Raw genomic sequence first — 23,552 nt, 5'->3', positions numbered from 1 at the left:
ATGACTTATGAAAAAGAATTTCAATTTGGAAAATGCATTTAATATTATCCAAAACTTCATGCTTTATCAAATAACAATCAATTATGATTATGATATTATTCACCACCATGATAAATGATATTCACCACCATGACAACTACTGTACAACTGTAACACATACTGTAGCCACTAACCAGTTTATCGAGTGTCGGTTTATACGCACATTTACAATCCAGATACTAACAATAACATCATTTTACCGGAAGACACTTCTAACAGTATATTATTGAATCTGAAGCAAACCCTGTATAAGCCTAGCTAGTAACATTACTACTAGGCCTAGACATCATACTCTATGCTCACTAAAGCCATTTGCCAAAACTGTTGAATATCTGTACACTGTTAACTACATATACCGGTAATTGAAAACAATAAAATCGTCTATTGGAAACATGACTTGCCACACATACTGTACAGTACTGTAAAATAATTCCGGATTTGCTTTCATTGTACTGTATATGAGAATCATAATATCTTTGTTAAATGTATTGTTGATATTTTTCTGCATTTATCTGTTTTTCTTAATATTTGTTCAATCAATCATCTCTTTTGACAAAAAAATCAGAGAGCTGTATTTACAGCAGGTGCATTGAAAAGGCCGAAACCGTACTACAGAAATGTTACAAATTAATAAAGTGTATAAAATACTGTTGAGTTTAAAAATAAAAAGCTTTTAAAATTAAATCTCTTTCAGATCACTCCTACAGTATGATGTACAACAGTAAACGTAAACAAAATATTTTGTGAATAATCTTGATAAATTTATTAATATTAAAACTTTTTAGCGACCATCTACATTACTGTACAAGGTATCTTTATTACAGTTTGAATATTTTTTTTAAGTGCTCTTACTTTAAAAGATATTGTCCTCATAAAAAATAATCTTTATAATTTTGGTTTTTTTTTAACTTTGACCAAAAATCAGGGTTTTTATTTTTAAATTTAACTGTTTATTTTATCTTTTTATAAGGGTTCATATGCAAAACTGCAAAATGGCCTTTTCAAAGTCTGATTTTATAAATCTTTATTTTTAATGATTTTGGAGGGCAATACTCACTGTACAATTTTTTGGCAGCAGATAGTATGTTATTTCTTTGATACTCTATCTACAGTGCTTCCCAGGTATACTGTATACCAACAATCATATGTATCCAGGAAATATTAAAAGATAACACAATGACACACTTTAAACGGATAAACCAATAAAACATAATTCCTCTACTTTAATTTATGATGAGCCATATTGAAACAGAATGAAATTATTCAATGATTTTGAAAGGATTGGATGTTGTCCGGTTAGTTCTTGTGGAAGTGAATGATTCAACTTGTCCATTAATAAATCTCAGATCCCTTTGTTTCTTCACAGTCATATGTTAATAATTATCTAAATCAATATTAAATTCTATCTAAAATCCAAACACTGATTGAATTAACAGCTTAAGAATTCAATTACATTGTCCTGATACTTTATTTTATAGGAAGAAAAGATACATTATTCTTTAGCCATTTATCTTATTTAAACTAAGAAAAAGTGTACTTTAAATACAGGATTGATTTTTAAATTTTGGTGAAGTACTTAGCAAGTTTGATTATACAGTAAACCAACAGTGACTACACTGCAGTACAGTAAATTGTATACAATATAAAATACAGTACTGTAATTTCATTGTTCGATAAAAGTTACAAACAAGGTTATGATACTGTATTGTAGCAAAACCTCTCTATTCACTATAATACTTCACTGAATGTGCTGCAAAAACTAAAGACAACATGCAAATTGTAAAGTACTCTATGTTTATAGTCCAAGATAACAGATTCATAGCCACAGGGTTGCTATCTGTGTAATTTCCTACACAGTCCCTTTTACATTGAGTTATGGATTGTTGCCAACAGAGAATGAGCGAGCGAATGAGTGGCCGAGTGGTAAAGACAGTGGAACCGTAATACGTAGCCATAACATCGGCAAGGGTCCAAGGCTCACTTGCTCCATGGTTCTGGTGGTACTGTAGAACAAGTCTTCTCGAATAAGGACTATAAACCGTAGGTCCAGTGTACACATCTGACTTGTGTGCATTTAAAAAAACCTAGTACATCAAGACGAGTAGTTAAAGTTAACGTTTACATACTCCTGCGGAAACTTCCTAATTGTAAGTTAATATCCCCACTTAAATGTCAGACTATGGTAAACAAGTTGTACAGTTTCTGTACAATTTGCATAATGTAGTACGAATGCAGAAGGCTATTGTTGGTATCCTGCTAGGTACAGTGAAGATAGTCTGTAGATTTGAACAAATAATGTGTTAGAAGTACAGTAGTTTTTGGTTCAAATCCTGGCATGGTTCACACACTTCTCTGACGATCAATACAGTACCACAATACTGGTTTGGATAGTATGGTTTCCTATCCTGAGCCTTAGCGTATTTTATAGTATGGTGTGAATGATAGCCAAGCAACAAAGCAACATTTTTTAATCAGTGAATTGAAGATGCTATGCAAATAGGAGCATAAAATATCCATCAACACTCATGGACATTTAATGTGACATAACTAATTCAATCGTAAATCTTTAGTGACCTAGTTTGATATAACTTGCATAAACGACGATGGATGCATCAGTTTTACTTTCCTTCATTTGTCAAATCCAAAAAATGCCTCCGAGAAGAAAGACCACATGATCGATGATTTACTATGAATAAATAAAGTCAATACTAAACAAAGTTGAAACACAGTTTAGTAGAAAATTCAGTCAACAAAATGTGTAGTGATACAGTAGACGCACATACTGTAAATGTGATTAATTAATAATAAACATTATATTATATACTAAAAATATAATTATATAATGATGGAGATATTAATAATTAAATTAAAGTAAAATTAATACATTTTTTTTATTAGCAATTAAAAGATATTTTCCCCCTGAAAAAATGTTGTTTTTTTTTAATTTGTTGTTGAATTTTCTCTTTTAATTTTGACCAAAAATTGGATCAAGAAAAAAAAAATTACCTGAAACAAATGTACTTTAATTTTTACAACTGAAGTGATTAACTTTATTAAAATGCAAAATAGCCTAATTAAAGTCTCTGATTTTATCAATGTTAATTTTTCATGTTTTTGGGGAACAATACATCTTTATTTACGATGAATTGTAACAAAAGAGTGCTCAAAACCAACAAAGTACATACAGTACTGTAGATCATCAAAATCGTGTTGTTTTTTAATTATTTATAAAATGAATCATTAAATAGCATGAATTGGATGCTTATCAATTACATCAATACTGTTGAATACAATGATTTTACATTCTTGATATTAAAGATACTGTACTGTTCACAGTACTGTACAAAACAAAGCTATGTGAAAATATCATAGTACTTTAAAATTGTAAAGAAGAGTCATGTTTCTTAAAGTATTAGTACTACAGTAACAATCTTCAAATCAATGGTACAGGCAAGAATACTAGATTTTTTTAAACTATTTTAAACTATTTTTGGTCAATAGTTCAAGTTCAAGAGCTAAATCAAGCATAGCAGGTACAACAAACATGTTTATGCCCGAAGAACTCAAGATGTACATAGGTATAATAATTAATTTAGTCAACTGTAACAAGATGGAGTCATCACCTGTTTATATTACCACCTTATAATTAATTTGTTTTCTCAATGTTTCTATGAATGCAATCTTTTATCACATTCACATTTAATTAATTAATAATTATCTTAATTTAATGAATATTTTTAAGTTCAAGGTACACATTTTTAGTTTTGGGAACTAAAAATCGTATCCCCTGTATATGACTGGGTACCAAAAATTGGCAAAAAGTAGGGGCTGGGGTGATAATGGGATTAAAAGTCTTGTGTCCAAATTTAGCAAAAATTCAGAGGGTGGGATTATATAATATCGGAGAAAAGCGTGGTGCCCATAATACATTTCCTTAATGTCTGTGGGTGGTACGCTACTCTTCCTCCTCACAAATGAGTATGTTCGGGCATACAGTATGCAGTATATTTTTAAGTTATCATTTTTATATAAATACAAATTTGAGAATAATTTTTAAATACATATATTATTACTATTATACACAGAAACAAATTCATTTAAATGTTGACAATTTACAGTACCGGTAATTGTGAAAATCTATAGAAATGGGTTTTATTATCAATTCTAAAAAAATAAGTATAACATTGTATTAGATTATTATTAATTATTATTTTAGTCAGCTACTACTCTACTACAGTACTAATCTAACACCAGGCTAGGCTACCCACTCTGTTGTTAATGTTAATATTGTAAAATGTTGGTCGGCTCAAACTTATTACAGTGTACAGTACTGTAGGCTAGAGGAGGCGGCCTGGCTGCCCTAACTAGGCTTTAGTACTAGGCTAGGGGTCCTCCTAAATACCGAAACCTACAAAGCCCTGCCAATTTAAAATTTAATTTAAAGAGGGATTCTGGGTTAAAAATTGCTTTTAAATATCGTTTATTTATTAAATAAAAAATATCATAACAATATAGACATGTCAGAATGAAGAAGTAATAACGAGAAATTAAAAAATTTAATTTCATATACATTTTAGGGTAAATTCATGGAAAGTCTATTTTTCAGCAGCTTTAGGGAAGGTCATTAATATTCATGAGATATTCACAAAATCACGTCATCAGTGGATTCCAAACTTGCGACGTCATGTACTGTACGTTGTGTTTGTTAACTAATTTCCCCTGTCAAACGACGACCGCCCGATCATTGTGAAATAAATTTTTGTAGATTTTCTGAGCTAGGTCTAAAGTGTAATAATAACAGCACTAGCATATATTTATTTGACATTTATTTAGTAATACAAAAAAGGTTACGGAGTCTTAAATTATATACTATTTTTATACCTCGAATAGTACAGATCGTATTATCGGCTTCACATACTACTAGGCTAGGCCTAGCCTAAATCATTTTTTTTTCATGGGTGTTGAGAGCCATTCTGACTTGGGATTCCATGCCACGATGGCTACGTTAAAACATTGGGGCCCATCATGGGCCTAGCTAGCCTACTAAACGATTGGCCCATAAATAACACAACTGAGTGGATTCCAAACCTATCCTATCAACCAAACTCCTAAAACAATCTAAACCTAAAACATTCTACAAAATCGGCTGTAAATATTGAAGCAAAACGAGGTCCGATCGCCGTCCGCACGTATGGTGTCCCGATCGTCTACAAGTAGGCCTAAAATAGGCCTAGTTTACTCTCCAAAAAAGCAGATACTGCATCAAGCAAGTAGACCAGGTAGTAGGAAGGAGACCAGGTAGTAGGAAGGAGACCTAGCCGATTCGGCCCAGTTAAAAATTGAGCTAGCTAGTGTAGAGTAGACCCTATGCGAATTGATACTACCAGGCCTTTTACTATAGGCTACACTTGTTAAAATTAGCAATATATATTCCAACTCTCTCATTCGAGCTATATTATCTATACCATTCCGGTAGGTCGAGTCGACCTTCAACCAAATACTGTACATCGTTCATGTTGTGATTATAGACGGGGTATACTCGACCGACCAGTTTGGTATTGTATACTGTATCTGCTTATCACCTGACGATGCCAGGCATGGGCAGAGAGAGCACGTGTATCGTCGTCTCGCTCTCCTCGCTCAGCAGGAATGTATACGTTACGCTTCATTGATTTTGAAGGCTTTCCCTAAGTCAGTGCGAAAATCGGCAAACGTAAAGTGCAAACATATCTAATTTTTCACTGTTTTGATGAATTTTCATAGAAAATTGACTTTATAAACATTGGGAAGACCGACTAAAATTACATTAGATAAGTATAATTTTACAAAAGTAATTGATATGGTTAATAATTAACCAGTCGTCGGAAGATTGACCATTTCACGAATTTCCTATTCTGTAACACAGTGTCATATCGCCGTAGCTGCACTTGTAATCTGGCCTCATTTCACAGCCTTCGTTCTGCTTCACTGGGCGCTTATATAAATTGAAACTTTTACCGTTCAAGAGACAAACAAATATATTTTACATTTTTTACTATTCATTTTAAACCTGGAACCCCCCTTTAATGAAATATGTATGGTATAAGTTCTAATAGCTTTTCCAACAATAAAACCTAAATTTTAGCACGATATAGACACCAAGAATGTTAAATTTCCATATACAACAGGAGCTAGCTGCATCGAGTATCAAGCCTACCCAACTCTGCCAGTACAGTACCATATAAAGTGCGAATGATAATCTACAAAATATGATGTTTCTCTTTGTATTTTATTCTATAAAACTATATAACATCATTGATTATAATTATATTGTTGTATATTGTTGTACATATAAATAATTCTTTTAATACTGTAGAATAAAATGAATTCAGATATATTTTGGGGTATCGAAGACATAATAAATATAATCAGTGTTACATAGATAAAATTAATATAGTATATAATATTGTATATTTATTTTTATAGTATCTCTATAGGCTTAGGCCTATATCATATTTCGTTAAATTAACACTTTAAATTGGCAGGCCTTGGTATTTCTTTGTAGGTCTTGGTTGGTCATACTAGTTGACGCAATACAGACATTTATTGACGCAAATTGAGGTTTTATTGTTGGTAATGCTATATTTTGTTAAATTAACAATTTTAATTGGCACGGCTAGCGACTAGCAACACCGCTATAGAGCAGCAGACATTTTAAGGGAATAGAAAAGTGTGACCCTTAAAATGTTTAAAAGGGGTCAACTTGCGCACAAATTTACTAACTCTGATTGGTTTTTTTATAGAAAAAACGAATGAATGTACGATCTTCTACGAAAAATTCCGATTAAAAATTTGAAATTTCGTTGCCCACATGTCTTCGTGATGACATTTTATTTTGGGTTCGAAATGTTAGTAAAATCAGAAAAAATCGAAAACATGCCTAATATTTTTCTTATATATTTTAGATATACAGGTATTTATATTCTAACAGTGTACGCCTACATAAATATCACCTATTAGAGGCTATATTAGATCGCAAAACGTTTTAAATCACCTGATGCTAGGTAAATAAGCAATTCTATGCTGCAACACCATCACACAGCCTGGCTGAGGTGGGGGTATTCGTCCGGGAAAGTCGGTCGGTCGCGTCTGAAATCGGTCACGATAAAATCAACTTCCGGTATTTTGTATGGCACGCCGCTAGAGCTATACTTTTGATGATATTGGTCGTGTTTGATGCATGCTAGCGGGATATACATTTTCTTCGTTTATATAGATCTAATTGATAATTTTTAGGAACCAAATTATTTATGTGGATATTTTTGGTTAAAATATTTAATTCAATCATTAATAAAATAATTTTTTTCCTTCTTTTTTTGTGTTCTTTCAAAATGGCCATTTCTAAACACGTTAAAATATTATACTAGGCATAATATTATATTAGGCAATAATAATTTACCTCTATTTATATGTACTGTAATTAATATTTTATATAGAGGATATACGTCTGTGTCTTTTATTATGCAAACAATTACGTAAAAGAGAATTAAAAAAAATAATTTTTACAATGTAGGCCTACAGTATAGCCTGTAAAGCCAGCGTATCCATTTTTATACTTATACATACTGTGGCAGATTATATCATATCCATATTCGATCACATTACAGTATTTTTACTTCTATTTTATTTATATGTGTTATGTAGGATAATATTAAGTGTAGGCCTATAATGATTATTGTTGAGGCAAATCACGTTTTTATTTCTTTTATTTATGTTTAAAAGAGTTTTTAGTAAAATGATCATTATATGCGGATGGTTAAAAGGCGAGTTACTGAAATAAACCCCCGAATAAGACATATGGACGGAGATGCGCCTTCTATGATCGTGCAACTGTTTCCTCTAACAATACGTTATTTTGCAGATGGGGTTTCCCCTTTTTAAAAAACACGCACTTATTAGTGTGTCAAATCATGGACAAAACATGTACGATCGTTGTCCGTGGCCAGGTAATGACGTCTATTACTAATAACCATACGTTTAAAACGTCTACACCTCCTGCACGTGTTTTTGTGGAACAATGTATATAATTTACGTATACGTCACCGATAATTTGAATATCTTTTATTTCTTCATTTATAATAATCATTTAATGTAAATAATTAAGTACAACTCAGTGTCTCACATCCATACGCCGTTTGTAAATCTAAATGTTTAAATATCAGTGCAGATTACCTCTTTACTTTGAGAATCGTGTCGACTCTTATTTATCCATACATTATTATTCTCATTTATCTTTGTACATCATAGACCTACTGTAGGGCCGGTAGATTGATTTATAACGGCATATTATCTATATATATTATTTTATTATTATCCTAAAACCATGCTCACGTCAGAGTGGCGGATATAATGCAAAAATCATCATCATGCATCATCTTCCTTTATTGCATAAACCTCATTGAGCTGGTATCCACTGCAGGTAGCCTATAGAACGAGTATCGTAATTAACTGTGATTAAAAAATACGCAATAGGCTTGTTTAACTATTAAACTATTATTTATTATTTTCAAAACTTTAAACAGTGGCATGCCAATCTTTTCAAAAAGTTTGAAACAATAAAACAAAAAAACATTTTAAAACGATTTTCTAAAAGAACACATTACAATTCATTAAAACCTGTTAAAGATAAATATTTATATTTTTACTGTACTTAAAAAATAACGATCGAGGTTAAAAAAAATGTCAAATAGTATTATTAGAAATTCCAATATTGAAAATTAACTAAAACATAATGAACACGACCGATTTTATCTGACACCCCTAGGCTAGGCCTAGTAGTAGGACCCAGTAGTAGGCATAGATAGGCTAGGGCGGGCCTAGCTAGGCCTAGCTAGCTAGGGCTTAGTAGGCCTACCTCATACAAACAAAGCCTAGCCTACCTAGCTAGGCCTAACCTAGGCCTAGGGCCTAGGGGCCTAGTAGGCCTAGTATATCAAAATTTGTCCAAACAGCTTCATTATCGACGGCTAATTAACAACAAAATAAACACATACCGATGATAAAATCATGTGAATACTGTATTCAGAGTCTACTCTCTCTCTCTCTGTCTGCTGCTCTCGCTGCTGCTAAAAACATGTACTGGATCTAGGGCCTATATGGATGATGCACACACACGTACAAACAAAAACAAAAACCGTCTGCTGCTGCATGCTCCTCTGCTGCCATCAAAACACGGTTGAATGAATCCGCCATGCGCAGTGCGCACAACAAATCAAGATCAAAATAAAAATTCTCTGCTGGATTTAAAAGACTAAAAACTATTTCCAAATTGTTACTCTTGAGGGCGTTCAACAGAGGACATGCATGCCTGCGCCTCGTTGTTGTTTTTTTTGTTTACTTTTTATATAGGGCTAGGCCTCAATATAGTACACCTATATTGTACTACAATACATGGTCAAAATATCACGTTAGTAAATGCCGCCGTCTAAAAATGTTACTAACTAGGCCTAGACCTAATGTAGGAAGGAATCCATCCATATACCGTCCTCTCTCTAGCTAGAGAAGGAGGTAGGCCTCTAGGCTAGCTAGTACTAGCCTATGTCTATGATAAGCCTATATTAAGGCCTGGGCCCTAGCTAGCTAGCTAGGTTAGGCCTAGGCCGCCGCCTAGATGCCAAGTTAAGCCGCCGCCAGAAAAACGTTATTTTCTATGGAACGCCATATGCTAACTTTCGCCGGTGCTCGTTCTATTTATATATTATTAGGGATAACGATGTACATTCAAAAGTTTATATATCAATCATGGTTTTTAGTATATATAATATATTATTCAATATTATAATAAAAAAATAATTATGAATATCTGGCTTGTAGATTCCAAAATATAAGGCCTAAAACATCACCGAAAGTGTTCGTTTTTAGTCGGCAGTTGTATGAACTAGGCGTACTCCATTTTTCGGTAAAATAATTACATAAAATCACGTTTTTTATTAAAATATTTTGTGTATTAACATTGTAAAATTCAATAAAATATGATATTAAAAGATTAGTAAATAAAAAATAATCTTTATTTAACCTCATTCGAAGAATGTTAATACTGTACTCTAGTATTAATTAGTCCTCTGAGAGACAACGTGATTTTACGTGATAGACCTACACGCGAGAAAAATTATGGAGTGCACTGAATTCTTTCCTCGAAAGATTAAAAACAATTAAATATTACTACTTTCCTTTGCTGTGTTGTTAATTGTAATTATATATTATTTATTTTCATGACACAATAAACCAAGACCATGAACTTATGTACTAGGACACCACCCTAATCACTACGCGAAATGTCGTAAAAGACGCATGCACTGGGCGTTAAATAGAAATCACCGGCGGCTCAACTTGTCGGCGGCCCAACCGGTCATATCCCATAATGATGATGGGATAACTAGCCTGCTCAGTGCTGGCTGGAGACCTAGGCCTACTACTACTAACTTACTAGGCTAGTGGTAATGTGTTGTAATTTGTTTGAGTGCGATGATATTAACAATTAATACAGAGGTACTATATTTCTATTTTAAAATGTCCTTTTACAAGTCCTTGCTGAAAATATTTCTCCTGAAAGTCAATGTAGCTTCCGGGCTGGTCGTACAACATCAGATATGATATTCTCTGTAAGGCAACTTCAAGAAAACGAGAACAGATAGGGCCATCGACTGCGTACAGCTGTGAGCGCAAGCACAGTCTCTGAGGGGAAATCGAGAACCTGAAACCCCTCATAATTGCTCATGTCCTTGTCGCCAAGCGTAAAGTGATACCACATCACTCTGCAGCGCATGTCCAGTGTCAACTTTCACCAAACAATTTATCTTTTATATAGATCCGGTCCGGATATAGATAGAACTTCAGGGATTGTGTACTCCGTACCTGTGCGTGGTCAACATTACAGGTACGTTACCTTGAAGCATGGGAGAGACATCACTACAGCCATGGAAGCCAACCAGGTGGAAGAGAGTGAGGTTAACGCTGTAGAAGTATGTTCTGTAACCAGCTATGATGAACCTGTTTTGGCAGTACCCAGTCAACTGGTGGAGATGCTTGAAGCATCTCATGCTGATCTCTCCGGCATTTTGAGTTCATACAGTTATACGCTTTCATCCCCCAGCATTAAGAGGTTTTCGCTTCTCATCAGCTCGATATTGGTACGTTCAAGGGTATCGAGCACTCTATCAACAAGAGCGATGCCTCAGCTATAAAGCAAAGGCTCCAACCAACGCCACTACATTTTGCGGATGAAGAGTAGAAAGAGATAAAAAATATGTTACAACCTTGTGTGATCCAACACTCAATCTCGGAGTGGGCATCACTACCAGTCCTAGTGCAGGGTTAGGGTGACTGCTACTGACTACCAAGCATTGAATAACATCACCACCAAGGACACCTATCCGTTGCCGTTGATAAGGGATTGCATTGATCCATATCATGGAACATCTGGTTCTGGCTCTATGGGGTTAATTTCAGTTATCGATGAAGGAGGAGACAGACCAGAGGGAAACTGCGTTCATCACCAAGCACGGTTCGTATGAATTCGTCAAAATGTCGTTTGGCCTTTCCAACTGCCCAATTTGTGTGAGGAGAAGACCAACAGGTCGCTTTTGAATCTCTCAAGAATGCACTGGTTTAACCTCCTGTCTTGACGTTACCGGACACAAGTGATGAATTCATACTAGATGTGGACGCATCAGATCACGCCATCGGTTGGGAACTGCTGCAAGTGCAAGAGGATAAGAAATGAGTAAACGTACACTAGCATCCAGCACACTGAACAATGTAACTGCTGTACAACCCATAAGGAGTCGCTGGCCATTGTATTTCTGAAACTACCTGCTGTGTCTACCTGATGACATCGTACCCATCTCTCAAATTAGTCATGCAAAAAGAAGTAGGTAGCGAGGAATGTGTTTAAGACTCTGGCGGTTGAGTGACCCAGCAAACTCCAGGACTAACGCAAGAATGCTGATCTTCATCCTATCCTGCAGTGGTTAGAACGCAACAGCGACCCCTCAACTAATGAGCTGTTCCTTTTCAGCACGAGCATGAAGTTCTTCTCGTTGAATCAAGACAGCCTTTACCTGTCCGTCGGCATTCTGTTTCTGAAACAAGAAAATTCTGGTGAGCGCCTCCTGGTACTGCCAAGGGAATTACAGTTAGTCGCCTTGCAGGTACACCACGACCGCCCTTCGCTGACCAAGCTGTGCCACAAAAATATGCTACAGAAATCATAGGAGACTTGAGGCCACCTTGGACGACCTGGTTAAGACCATCAGGGCCAATGTGAGCGGCATCAACCAGAAAACTCTGGACATGATGCATGACCTGCAAGCATCAATGGGGGTGAGTCGCTGGATCGGTTTACTCTCCTGCTACTAAACCACAATAAACCTGTATAGACTGACACAATGGCCCAGCAGATGGACCTTGAATGGAAGGGCCAGCTAGCCGCAGAAGCTGAGGCCGAGAGTTGCCTTGCCCAACCAACTGCCACACAGCCTTATAAGAAAGCCGTGTGGAGTTCATCAACCAAGAGGAGGCACCGATCACCACCACCCTCAAGACGGGAAGTGAAGAAAACGGCCCATGAGTAGATAGAAGCGTTTGATGCTTATTTCCATCCGGATCACCTGGGCTCTCCTATTTGAAGCTGTCTTCTTGTGCGACGTTGAATGAGACACTGCTAGCAGAGCCAGCCGACTCGAGGACTAGACCAGTACAACTCTTTGGGAGTGTAGCCATCTTTTGTGATCCTCCCTTCTACCTGTTAGTAGGGTAGATACATCGCATTTGGCGAGATGGGGGTCCTACCCTGGCCAACTCTTAGTGCGCTACAGCATGAGCCTGGGTACTCGGGTAGATTGGTCTTGACTACTCTGTCCCGATATCTGATTAGCTTCAACAGAAGGAGATGTTGCGCTGCCTTCTTGCGATCTGCGATCAAAGAATTGCTTGAACATCCTGCAGCTGGCAAATGCCCTGAGGAGCATTTGTATCTTACTCCACAATTTCTCCTCGACAGTGTTGATGGTTGATAGGTTCAGGAGTGTTTTCCCCTAAACCTATTTCGGCTTTGCACTGGTGACGGAACACTTCAATGCCAAACAGAGGAAGGCGTGCCGACACATCTTTCACACTGATGACCACCGTCTGTTGTTAGAGTCCGATGGGCCCCACTGAGTCAACCAGTAGGTGCACCACATCTTTGTACCTAACTGAACAGCGAGTGAGACACATCCTACCAGGTTGAACCCTTCCAAGTCAGCCACCCCAATCGTCAGATCGGGTTGCGGATTCCACTCCCCAGTGTGTCTTGTGGAAAAAGATTAACATGTATATTAGTGCAACAAGCCTGCGTCCGAGTGAAGATCTCATTGATGGCCATTGGAGCAAAGCATGTACCATGCATCCATGGTTCTCCAGATGGTTTCCAAAAACCAGAAGAAGCTGTAACTTTCTTCTTTGATGGTACCTAAATCTGGTGCCTGTCTCTTGTAGGCATAGTGGCCAATTCTAGCAAAATTTTGACCCATCTAGCATTTATGCTAGGCATAATTTTAGAAAATCTAGCATAATTCAAAAAACCTAATTCTGAAGCATATTTACCATGAAACAACTTAAAGAACTAGCCAATGAAAGATCAGACTGGAAGAAACTAGTAAAAGAGATTTACGGAGCAGCCCAAGCGGAAATGTTGGCAGACTTTTCAGCGGAAAGGCAGTAATAATAATAATATTACCATGAGCTGCAGTAGCAAAATTTGACCAAAACCTGACCCCCACTCCCTTTTTTTTTTTTTGCTTTTCACTTTTGTGGTACATAAAACAAAAACATCTTATACATTGTTTTTTTTTTTTCATTTTGTCCATAATTGTGCCTAGCATAATCTAACATAATTTTGTGCTGCCACCTAGCATAATTTTGTTTCTATCGCTGGTGATGTCACATTTCTTTTCAAAAGCTCATTATCGATGGTAGCAGTTACCTGGGCCCTTGAATTTGCTGCCGTAATCCCAGGACTAGCAGCAGAGGTTACCTGGGTAACTTGAAACGAAAGAGTAGGTGGAGTGTCCCGATATTCCGGTACCACTCAAGAATCTGCATAAGAGAGCTAACCAGGCGTGTTTGATGAAACCCCCCTTGGGACTGCTTGAGGATTGGTTAGTATGTGGTCTCCAGCCTCGGGACGTTGTGCAGGTGATCTTGACTCTGATCCAGATTGATCTCGTCTATCCTCGCGAGGCTCACGGTAGATAATAGACTCCTCATTAGCGGTAGTTAAACTGGCCTCCCAGGTCACGTTAAGCCATTCATTGTAGTCACAATCCCTCCCCACTAAATGAAGTCAATCCATAGTATTAGTAGAGTAATATTAGTAAATTTCACTTTTCCCAATCCCTTTATACCTCCTATGGTGTCTGTGGTGATATTCCCGTAACAGGCTCTCCAGTTTCTGGGCACAAGCAGCACCTATACCAGGCACTTGGTGTAGGTCAATGCAATGTCACAGAAATTTATAGATACTAGTGTAGATTTTGCAGGCATGTTACTCATTTAATCACGTTTTCGCTCGCAGCACCAATGTTGTAATTTGGTCAAGTGCGACAATATTAACACAAGGAGGTTTTTTTCAATGGATTTTAGGCGATAAAAAAAATATGTATAATTGTTTTTATGCATATACTGTAGTAACGTAGGTCAATATTGTAAGAACATTTCACGGTAAATTTTTTTCTCATATGACCCTCCATTCAGGATTTTTTAACTAACACGATGTCCGAAAATTTCCTGATAACGCTATTTTATTTTTGTTGTTTGATTGAATGGTCACGACTATTTGTCATCTCAACAAGATGGCCTCCGAAGCACAATCGTGTGTGCCTACTAATACTGATTTTATTTTACATTTCAGAATTAGAAAACATCTGTTTCAACAGGAATTGTCAATGAAATTACTATTGCCAACATTCGCTATAATACTAATAACAACATGTATTACTGCCCAACTTCAGGGTTTATTCATTTTTATAAAAGGGTTCCTACCAATCAAACAAATACCTCCAGGGCATGCATCACACAGTGATGCTGCACCAGAGCCTAGCTATCCTACTACCAACAATGATGGCGTTGCACCAGAGCCTAGCTATCCTTCTGACAATGATGTTCTGAGACAGCCTATGTTTGGACGACTTGTCCTAGTGCTTATTGATGCTTTTAGATGGGACTTTTTACTTGGGGACAAAAAGAGAATGATCTTCACCCAACAGTTAATTGACAGTGGATATTCTTTAAGTTTCATCGCCAAAGCTCATTCTCCTACTGTCACAATGCCCAGAGTAAAGGTATTGCCAGTAATTAATTTTACTTTTTTTATTACTGTACTTGTATGAGTTATGAGTTTTGTATTTTCCATTACATTATTATATGACCAAGTTTAATTCCATCATTGGATATAATACCACTCACAAATTTATGCTAAATAATAAAAAATGTATAAGTAAGTATAATCTCACCTCTTAATTTTCACATTTTGTTCCCAGACCCCCTGAGCATACTTGGTCATTCATATATAGTAATACACATTTAAATCTCAACTAAAAAATCATGTCAGATTACATATGTACCCACAGAGTCTTATGATTCTTCTGCTAATCAAATTCATCTTGCGATACATAATAAATCAAGGATTTATTTTTTAAATAATTTTCCAACAGGCATTAACATCAGGAACAATTCCAGGATTTGTGGATGTTATCCTGAATGTTGATTCCAAGGCTCTATTAGAGGACAACATTATTTATCAACTTAAAGTGGCTGGATATAAGATGCTGTTCTATGGAGATGACACATGGATTAGACTCTTTCCAAACAGCTTTGATGAAGTGGACGGAACAACATCATTCTTTGTGTCTGACTATACAGAGGTGAGTACGTACTTGCAGATTTTAGGCCCAACTCTTGTAGTGCTTATTCAAAAGAAATCAAACAAAAATTGAACTCAAAATTTGATGATGCTACATACATAGGCAAATACGCTAAAAGTTTAAATTCTGTTTTAGTGAGAAGGTGTCTAATCAATTATTGGTCTGCTTTTAGGTTGATGACAATGTAACACGACATTTGAAGCCAACACTTGCAAGGGAAGATTGGGACGTCCTCATCCTACACTACCTAGGCCTTGATCACATAGGACATATTGGGGGACCAGCAAGCCCCCTTGTACAACCAAAACTGCAAGAGATGGACTCGGTATTATCCATGATTTATACATCAATGGAAAGAAAGGATATGAATAGGGAGCTTCCATCTTTATTAGTTTTGTGTGGAGATCATGGAATGAGTGAAACTGGTAGCCATGGTGGTGCATCGCCTAGTGAGATTCTCACACCGCTTGTCATGCTAAGTTCAAAGTTAAATTCAATTGAAGGTAAATGTTATACATATTATATTCCTTGCAGGTGACAGCGGCTAATGACATACACACACAATTAAACAATACAGTAACTTGTGTCCAAATTTAAAAACAACATTTTTAGAACAATTTTATTTTGATACTGCAGAAGCATGAATTAAATTTAATGTGTTTAGCTTGGTATTGTATAGTCCCCTTTTTACTTGGGGTACCCGAGTCTAGGACTTACTCATTTTCTCCTTCTTCCTCCATCTGGACACTATTGAGTAAAAAGTGCTACTCCTCCCTTATTCATTGTAGTATTGAGCTAAGATTTTGCATGAATATACTACAGGCACATGTTCTTAAACTTTATGGTAAAATATACTGTATACATAATATGATATAGACTATATCTCGTTTTATTACTCGGGGTACCTGAGTCTAGGACTCTCTTCTTTTTTCCTCATCTTCTTCCATCCGGACACTGTTGAGTAAAAAGTGCTATTTATAAAGTATTACTCCTCCCATTTGTTGTAGTATTGAGCTGGGATTTGGCATGAATATACTACAGGGACATGTCCTCAAAGCTATAGAGACGGATTTTAAAATTTCAAACCGGATGCAGCTATTTTACGTCTCGAAGATGGTACCGTATAGCCGTATTTGGTAGCAAGGTTATTGATGTGTATGTGACGTTACATCCGGTCTTATGACGTCATTACAGCTTCTTTTGCTGTACCCCGAGTATCGCACATTCATGCTTGTTTTTTAATTAATTTGTTTAATTAAGAAGCCACAATGTGTGAGACACACCACAGCGTCATGTAGTTATATGCGGCTTCTTGGCGTAGTGGTTATCACGTTTGCTTAACACGCAGAAGATACCTGGTTCGAGCCCAGGCGAAACCTTTCTTTTTTAAACTTTATGGTGAAAAGTACTGTATACGCAATATGATAATTATACACAGTATATCTTATTTTTATTATTTTTTTAAATACTTATTTTGTGTAATCGGTAATTATCTCTTTTACACATGTTTATTTTGCTTTGTGCTTATTACCATATTTATTTGTAATTTAAATGGATTAAAAAACTTTGTGTAACCCACATTTTTAGTGTAAGAGGTTTCGTAGTGTAGTGGTTGTCAAGTCTGCTTAACACGCAGAAGGTTCCGGTTCGAGCCCTGGCGAAACCTATTTTTCATTAACTTTATGGTGAAATATACTGTATACGTATTTCTCGTTTATTACTCGGGGTACCTGAGTCTAGGACTCTCATCTTTTCCTCTTCTTCTTCCATCCGGACACTATTGAGCAAAAATTGCGATTTATAAAGTACTACTCCTCCCTTATTCGTTGTAGTATTGAGCTCGGATTTAGCATGAATATACTACAGGCCCATGTCCTCAAAGCTATAGAGCCGGATTTTTAAATTTCAAACCGGAAGCAGCCATATCACGTCTCGAAGATGGTACCGTATAGCCGTATTTGGTAGCGCGGTTATTGATGTGTACGTGACGTTAAATCCTGTCTTATGACGTCATTACAGCTTCTTTCGCTGTACCCCGAGTATTGCACATTCGTGCTTGTTTATAATCCTCAGTTACTATTTATTACTGAAAAAAATTGCACAAAATATAAAACTGTCTATATTTATATTTGTACAGGCTCTTCATATCCATATGGTGAGGTTCAACAGATTGACATGGCGCCCTCTTTGGCTACTATGTTTGGTCTTCCAATCCCACAAAACAGTTTAGGAATTATCATACCTGAAGTGTTGAACCTGTTCCCATTGAGGCAACAATTGAGGGCGCTACAGCTGAACAGCAATCAGTTGATGACATTAATGAAGCAAAGTTTTAATCAGGCGATATTTGGTAACATTTTAAAATTTGAATTTTAATATTATGAATGATTTTATTTAACTTTGAATATAGAAATATTGATATCATAATATAATAAGTACACATGACATAATTGTTAAAAAATTGTATGGTGGTATCAAAATGCTTCACGAAAAACGTCAACAAAGTTAAACTTGGAAAAGGTGGTAAGGAATCTAAGTCATTATTTAAATACAACTTTAACATAAATGTTCGAATTTACTTTTCAAATATATACATCATGAATGACTTACATAGATAATGCAATTTAAAATTAACTTTTAAATGTATTCAATTTGAAACCGTGTATCATACATTTTCAAGTCTTTTTTTTTATAAAGTAAAGAGTAAATTTGAAAGAGGAAATATTTTTATAATTTAATTATTTGTTTCATACTTTTTTTCCCCATATAGATGATATTACTATTGATTACCAACACATAATTGAAATGCATGCTGGATGGCTAAATGAATATGCAAATAAATCCACATCTGCTGCTTCAAAAGAAGTGGCTTCAAAGATTGTTGACAAGTATTTTAAGGTTCTAAAAATGATGCAATCCAATTTATCTGAAACTGTTACAAGATATGATGTCCATGCAATGATTTGCGGGATTGTCCTCTGTTCAATGGTAAGAAAAGACACAGAACAGTAAATATGATTAGAATGCCATTAGAATTTGGACATTTCTGAGATATTCAAAATGGAAGACATGAATAATACTAAGTTTTTCATACAATCTCAAGCACTTTATGCCCGAAAGTCTTTTTTTATTGAAACAGTTTACACACACAATACTAATTCTGCATGGCTTCATTTTGTTCTCCCATTATTCACTTGTCTACCGGGTGGAATAAATTTCTCACATTGTAACACTTTTACTGCCGAAATGGGAGGATATAATGTCTGCCACTTCATACAAAATCAACCAATCAAATTCCAAGGATTCACCTGACATAATTGTATGTTGAAAACTATATATAAATATTAAATTCAGATGTTAAAGTAACTCTTTAAATTTTGCAGGTGTTAGTTCTAATTGGAGTAGCACTTACCTACACATCTTCCAACTCAACACCAATGAACTTCCACATATCAAAACTGTTCTACCTTGGATGTTGTTGCTTAGCAATCCTAACAACCCATGTGACAATATGTACTAGTGGATTAGATACAAGTGATATGCTGTGTAATGGATCACCATCTGCTATCATGCACTCCACTGCTTTTGTTATAACTGTTGCAGTTGCCATATATCTCCAGATATCAATACTTGTGTCTCTCAATACCTTCAAAATCTTGTCTTTTGTAAGTAAATGGAAAAATCATACAATGTTACTCTTTAAAACAAAGATGTTGTCAAATGTAATCATAGTTTAGAATTTTAAGCATATTGAATTATTTACAACTTGTTTATAGCAACTATTTTTCTAAGAAGGAAAGGACAGAAGAAAACATTTTCTTACCTAAACTACCATAGTGATGTGCATAATTTATTTATTTATTTCATTCTTTATCATAATTTTTCAGATAAGGTCACTTTCAATATTAGAGAAGTTTCTTCTATTAGGGAGTGTAACTCATACCATTAGTCTCATGTCCAGTAGTTTTGTAGAGGAAGAGCACCAAACATGGTATTTCCTGACCACAACACTGCTGGTTGGATTGTTTGTTCGTAGCATTCAAGTTCAGAGGTCGGAGGATGCTAAATTAATTTTTGTAATCCTAATCATTTGCAGAGTGTTAAGATCATGGAATCAGACAGGAATGAAATGGGCTAATTTACCTGATATTGGGGACTGGCTCGTTAGGTAGTAAAACTTTTTGGCCATTTTATATATTATTTTAATTTAAAACATATGATTTTATTGTTTTTGATTTTACATTTACAAATTTGCATTGTGAATTGTCAGTATAATTGTCAAGATTCATTTGTAATTAAATTAAGATTTTTCCCCCATAGTAATGACAAAATAATCCTCTTATTGACAGGCCTATCAATCTAAGACTGTGTAATATACCCCTGTGTTATATTAAAATGCATGCAGTAAATTGTTTAACATACAGTATTTGCTGAAAATACATTACTTTGTTCAACCAAAGCAAGTTGTTAGATTTCTTTTGGTTCAACCATCATACAATACATTATGTCCTGTGAGTCTTTGGGTGTGAAGTTTGTTTTAAGACATAACAGTAGGAAAGAGTTAGAACGTATGATACAGTCAAGCTGCAACTTGTAAAGCTCTGTCAACACTAGTTTGACAAAAAAGTGTTGTGTACCCAAATATTGCACATTACATTTGTTGTCGCATAAAGTTTGATAGTGTAGACAGAGCTTACAGCAGTCTTTTTATTATTATATTTCTAGTTTATTATTATTATATCTTCACTTCTTCTCCAGACCTGAGAATGCAATTTATCTTTCTGTGGTCCATGTATTGTCACTTGCAGCAGTCTACGTCATTTTGTCAGAACGTCTATTTTCACCTTCAAACATCTTAATTCTGTTGTTTATATGTCTATATCGACATGCTGTAGGAAACGTAGTGTTACCAGTGTTGGTACCATCATCATACAAGTAAGTTTACTGCATTTAAGTGTATCCTTGTCATTTGATTGGTTGATTATACAGCCCGTGCCATGCATTATTTGGATCCATCCTCACAATATTTGGGGTACAATGGACGTTTTTGTTTAAAAAAGAAAATGTTTGTGTGAGACCGTCGATGGTTCAAAACCGCTCTACTCAGCGATCAAGTTGCAGGCGTCATATTTTTAATGGGCCTAACCTTTTGACGAAAACATTTTTAATTTAGAAACGTTTTGGATTGTTTGTTCTACACATATAATAAATGTTTTGTATTTGTTGAATTAAATGGAGAGAATATTTTCATTCATTGAAAGGCTGACTGATCGTACTTATTCAACTCGACTCCACCACCTAATATTTTTTCTTGTTCCTATTTCAGAGGAATTGCAGAGGCACGAATAACTTTTGTACTTTTGCTGCTCAAGATATTCAGTGCAATATTCAATTATCTTCAAAATATTTCAAAACATTTGTTAAAAACCAAATCACAAAGTAGTACTAATAATAATAGTGGAACTAGACTGCTTAGCATTTTATATGAGAGTTTCATATTATTTGTGGTGCTGTTACTACGGCCACATAATACAGCTGTTGTCGCCATGACTTTGTTTATTCAACGAAGCCTAGAAGATATTTTGTTTAAACTTTCTCTCAAAGCCTGGAATTGGAGTGTAATTTGTTTCTGGATGGGCCAAACTACATTTTATCATCAGGTAAAAATGTTTTGCTATTGTTTTTAGATTAGACTAGAATTTAAGCAAAGACATAATTTCAAATAGAAATGTTTAATAGTAATTTTTAAAAAACTTTCTGTTTTAGGGAAATTCAAATAGCATCGCTACTATAGATTTGTCATCTGGATATGTGGGATTAGACTCGCATGATCCAGCCTTTGTTGGGACTTTTTTACTGGTAGCCACCAATTTTGGTCCTGTGTCTTGGATGCTCACTCTACTTAAACAGAGTACATACAATTCTCACAAAATGTAGGTATTATAATCTAAAACTCTGTCTACACTATCAAACTTTATGTGCCATATATGGACATGATGATGTCATATCACTACCCTATTTGGGCATATCACTACCAGATGGCCACATCACACTTTTTTTGTCAAACTAGTTTGATAGTGTAGACAGAGCTTAAAGATGTATTGTCGCTTTGACTAATTCCAAAAAAAATTTTTTTTTAAAGATTTCGAAAAAAAGTGGGTAATTTTGAAGTATCGTAATAGTTATTAACTTTCACCAAAAATAAGTAGGAAAAAAATCATTTAACTGAAATACAGACGTTTTTTGTTCATAAAATTACTTTGACTTCCAGTCAAAATTTTTTGATCAAAACATATCTCATATTATGCAACAAGCTTGTTTGGCTACTCTGTATGCATAATCATAAAACTTTCTTGCGATCTATGTGAAAACACCTTCTCAACCGTGACGAGTTGTAAACAATTCTAATTAGTATCATGCATAATGCATACTTGTGGTTTGAAATCTTTGTTTACTTTCGCTCACGACGATTTTCCAGACGAAATGTAATCAAATAAATATACCTGTTAATTACGTAAACTTGTTGTTTTAAGCTCAAATTTTCGACTTAAATTGAAAATTTTAATATTACTTTGATATGGCCAATTTAAATTTAGAATATTTTAACCTTTATTTTTTGTGTTTCAAGGGACAATACATCTTTAACATTGCCATTGTATGTTGAAATTTAATACCTGGTTATCTTTTAATACTTGGTTAATTGCAAAGAAAAGTAGCTTCTTTTTCAAACATATATCAATTTCATTTTATAGTGATTCAACAGCACTTCCTCAAGCGTTCCTGTCACTAATGCTGTGTCGTGCATTACCATTGGCTGCGTACACCATAGTAGTTTCATCGCAACGGTACCATCTCTTTATCTGGAGTGTCTTTTCGCCGAAGTTACTTTACGAAGCAATGCATACGTGTGTTTTAGTAATGTTTATCATTTTTGGAAGCACATTTTTTTTGGTGTGTTATTGTACAAGACCACAAGGTCCAAATTATCTAAAAAGAAAATAATTATAAAGTAAATTGAAGTGTTTATTTCAGTACTTTTCAGACACTTTCTCTGCATTTGTTTACGTTTTGTAAAAATAGTGTATATATATTCACACTTTTACCATTTAAATATATAAATAAAAATTATCACAATTTAAGCCCATATAGTATTTGTTTTTAGATCGAAAAAACGTAGGAAAAGTTTTAAAATTGAATTACCGTACATCATGAAATTAATATGGATGAGTTTCCGGCCATCATGATGTTCTGAATGATCCAATATGTGATGTCTCATGTATGCATATTTCCCCATCTATCCATCATAAAAAAACAATTTATACTATGTATTCATTCCTATACCTAGAGTATTGCTCAACTTATGTATAGTTAATACAACTTTAATTTTATACTCATTGGGCCCTATTGCTTTAAATAGCAGGGCAAAGTGTACTATTTATTTTAATGTATATAATATGCAATTAAATACTTATATTTTTGTATTATTATTTCTTTCTAAAATGCCTTTAAATATAATACAAAGAATAAAACTATTCTGTCTGTAGTACTTTTTTACTGTAGATAAAAATTGTT

The 23,552-nt window shown here is 35.0% G+C and overlaps 2 protein-coding genes across 4 annotated transcripts in view; one reads left to right on the top strand and one right to left on the bottom strand.

The window, feature by feature from the left end:
- The window catches only part of LOC140050914 (protein O-linked-mannose beta-1,2-N-acetylglucosaminyltransferase 1-like), a 90,086-nt gene extending 80,932 nt beyond the window's left edge, over positions 1 to 9,154 (bottom strand). The window contains exon 1 of the mRNA XM_072095914.1: positions 9,072 to 9,154. The gene's annotated coding sequence lies outside the window, so the exon portion shown is untranslated. The remainder of the gene's footprint in view (positions 1 to 9,071) is intronic.
- A 246-nt stretch (positions 9,155 to 9,400) lies between these two features.
- Positions 9,401 to 23,342, top strand: LOC140052656 (GPI ethanolamine phosphate transferase 2-like). Of its 3 annotated transcripts, XM_072098326.1 has the most exons (13): positions 9,434 to 9,484; positions 10,886 to 10,954; positions 14,969 to 15,398; positions 15,771 to 15,980; positions 16,153 to 16,483; positions 18,118 to 18,330; positions 18,751 to 18,968; positions 19,364 to 19,645; positions 19,868 to 20,148; positions 20,739 to 20,915; positions 21,307 to 21,640; positions 21,747 to 21,913; positions 22,733 to 23,342. In XM_072098326.1, the coding sequence occupies exons 3-13, from the start codon at positions 15,003 to 15,005 to the stop codon at positions 22,980 to 22,982; spliced, it is 2,859 nt and encodes a 952-aa protein (XP_071954427.1). In that variant the 5' UTR covers positions 9,434 to 9,484; positions 10,886 to 10,954; positions 14,969 to 15,002; the 3' UTR covers positions 22,983 to 23,342. The 3 variants fall into 3 exon arrangements, with proteins under 3 accessions (XP_071954428.1, XP_071954427.1, XP_071954426.1); XM_072098327.1 differs by lacking the exon at positions 10,886 to 10,954 and having other exon boundaries at positions 9,401 to 9,484; XM_072098325.1 differs by lacking the exons at positions 9,434 to 9,484; positions 10,886 to 10,954 and having other exon boundaries at positions 14,688 to 15,398.
- Positions 23,343 to 23,552: the final 210 nt, after the last annotated feature.

This window comes from Antedon mediterranea, chromosome 6 (genome assembly GCF_964355755.1).
Source record: "Antedon mediterranea chromosome 6, ecAntMedi1.1, whole genome shotgun sequence".
NCBI lineage: Eukaryota > Metazoa > Echinodermata > Crinoidea > Comatulida > Antedonidae > Antedon > Antedon mediterranea.
Note: the sequence above shows the minus strand (reverse complement) of the source record. Positions and strands in the feature narration are given on the sequence as shown.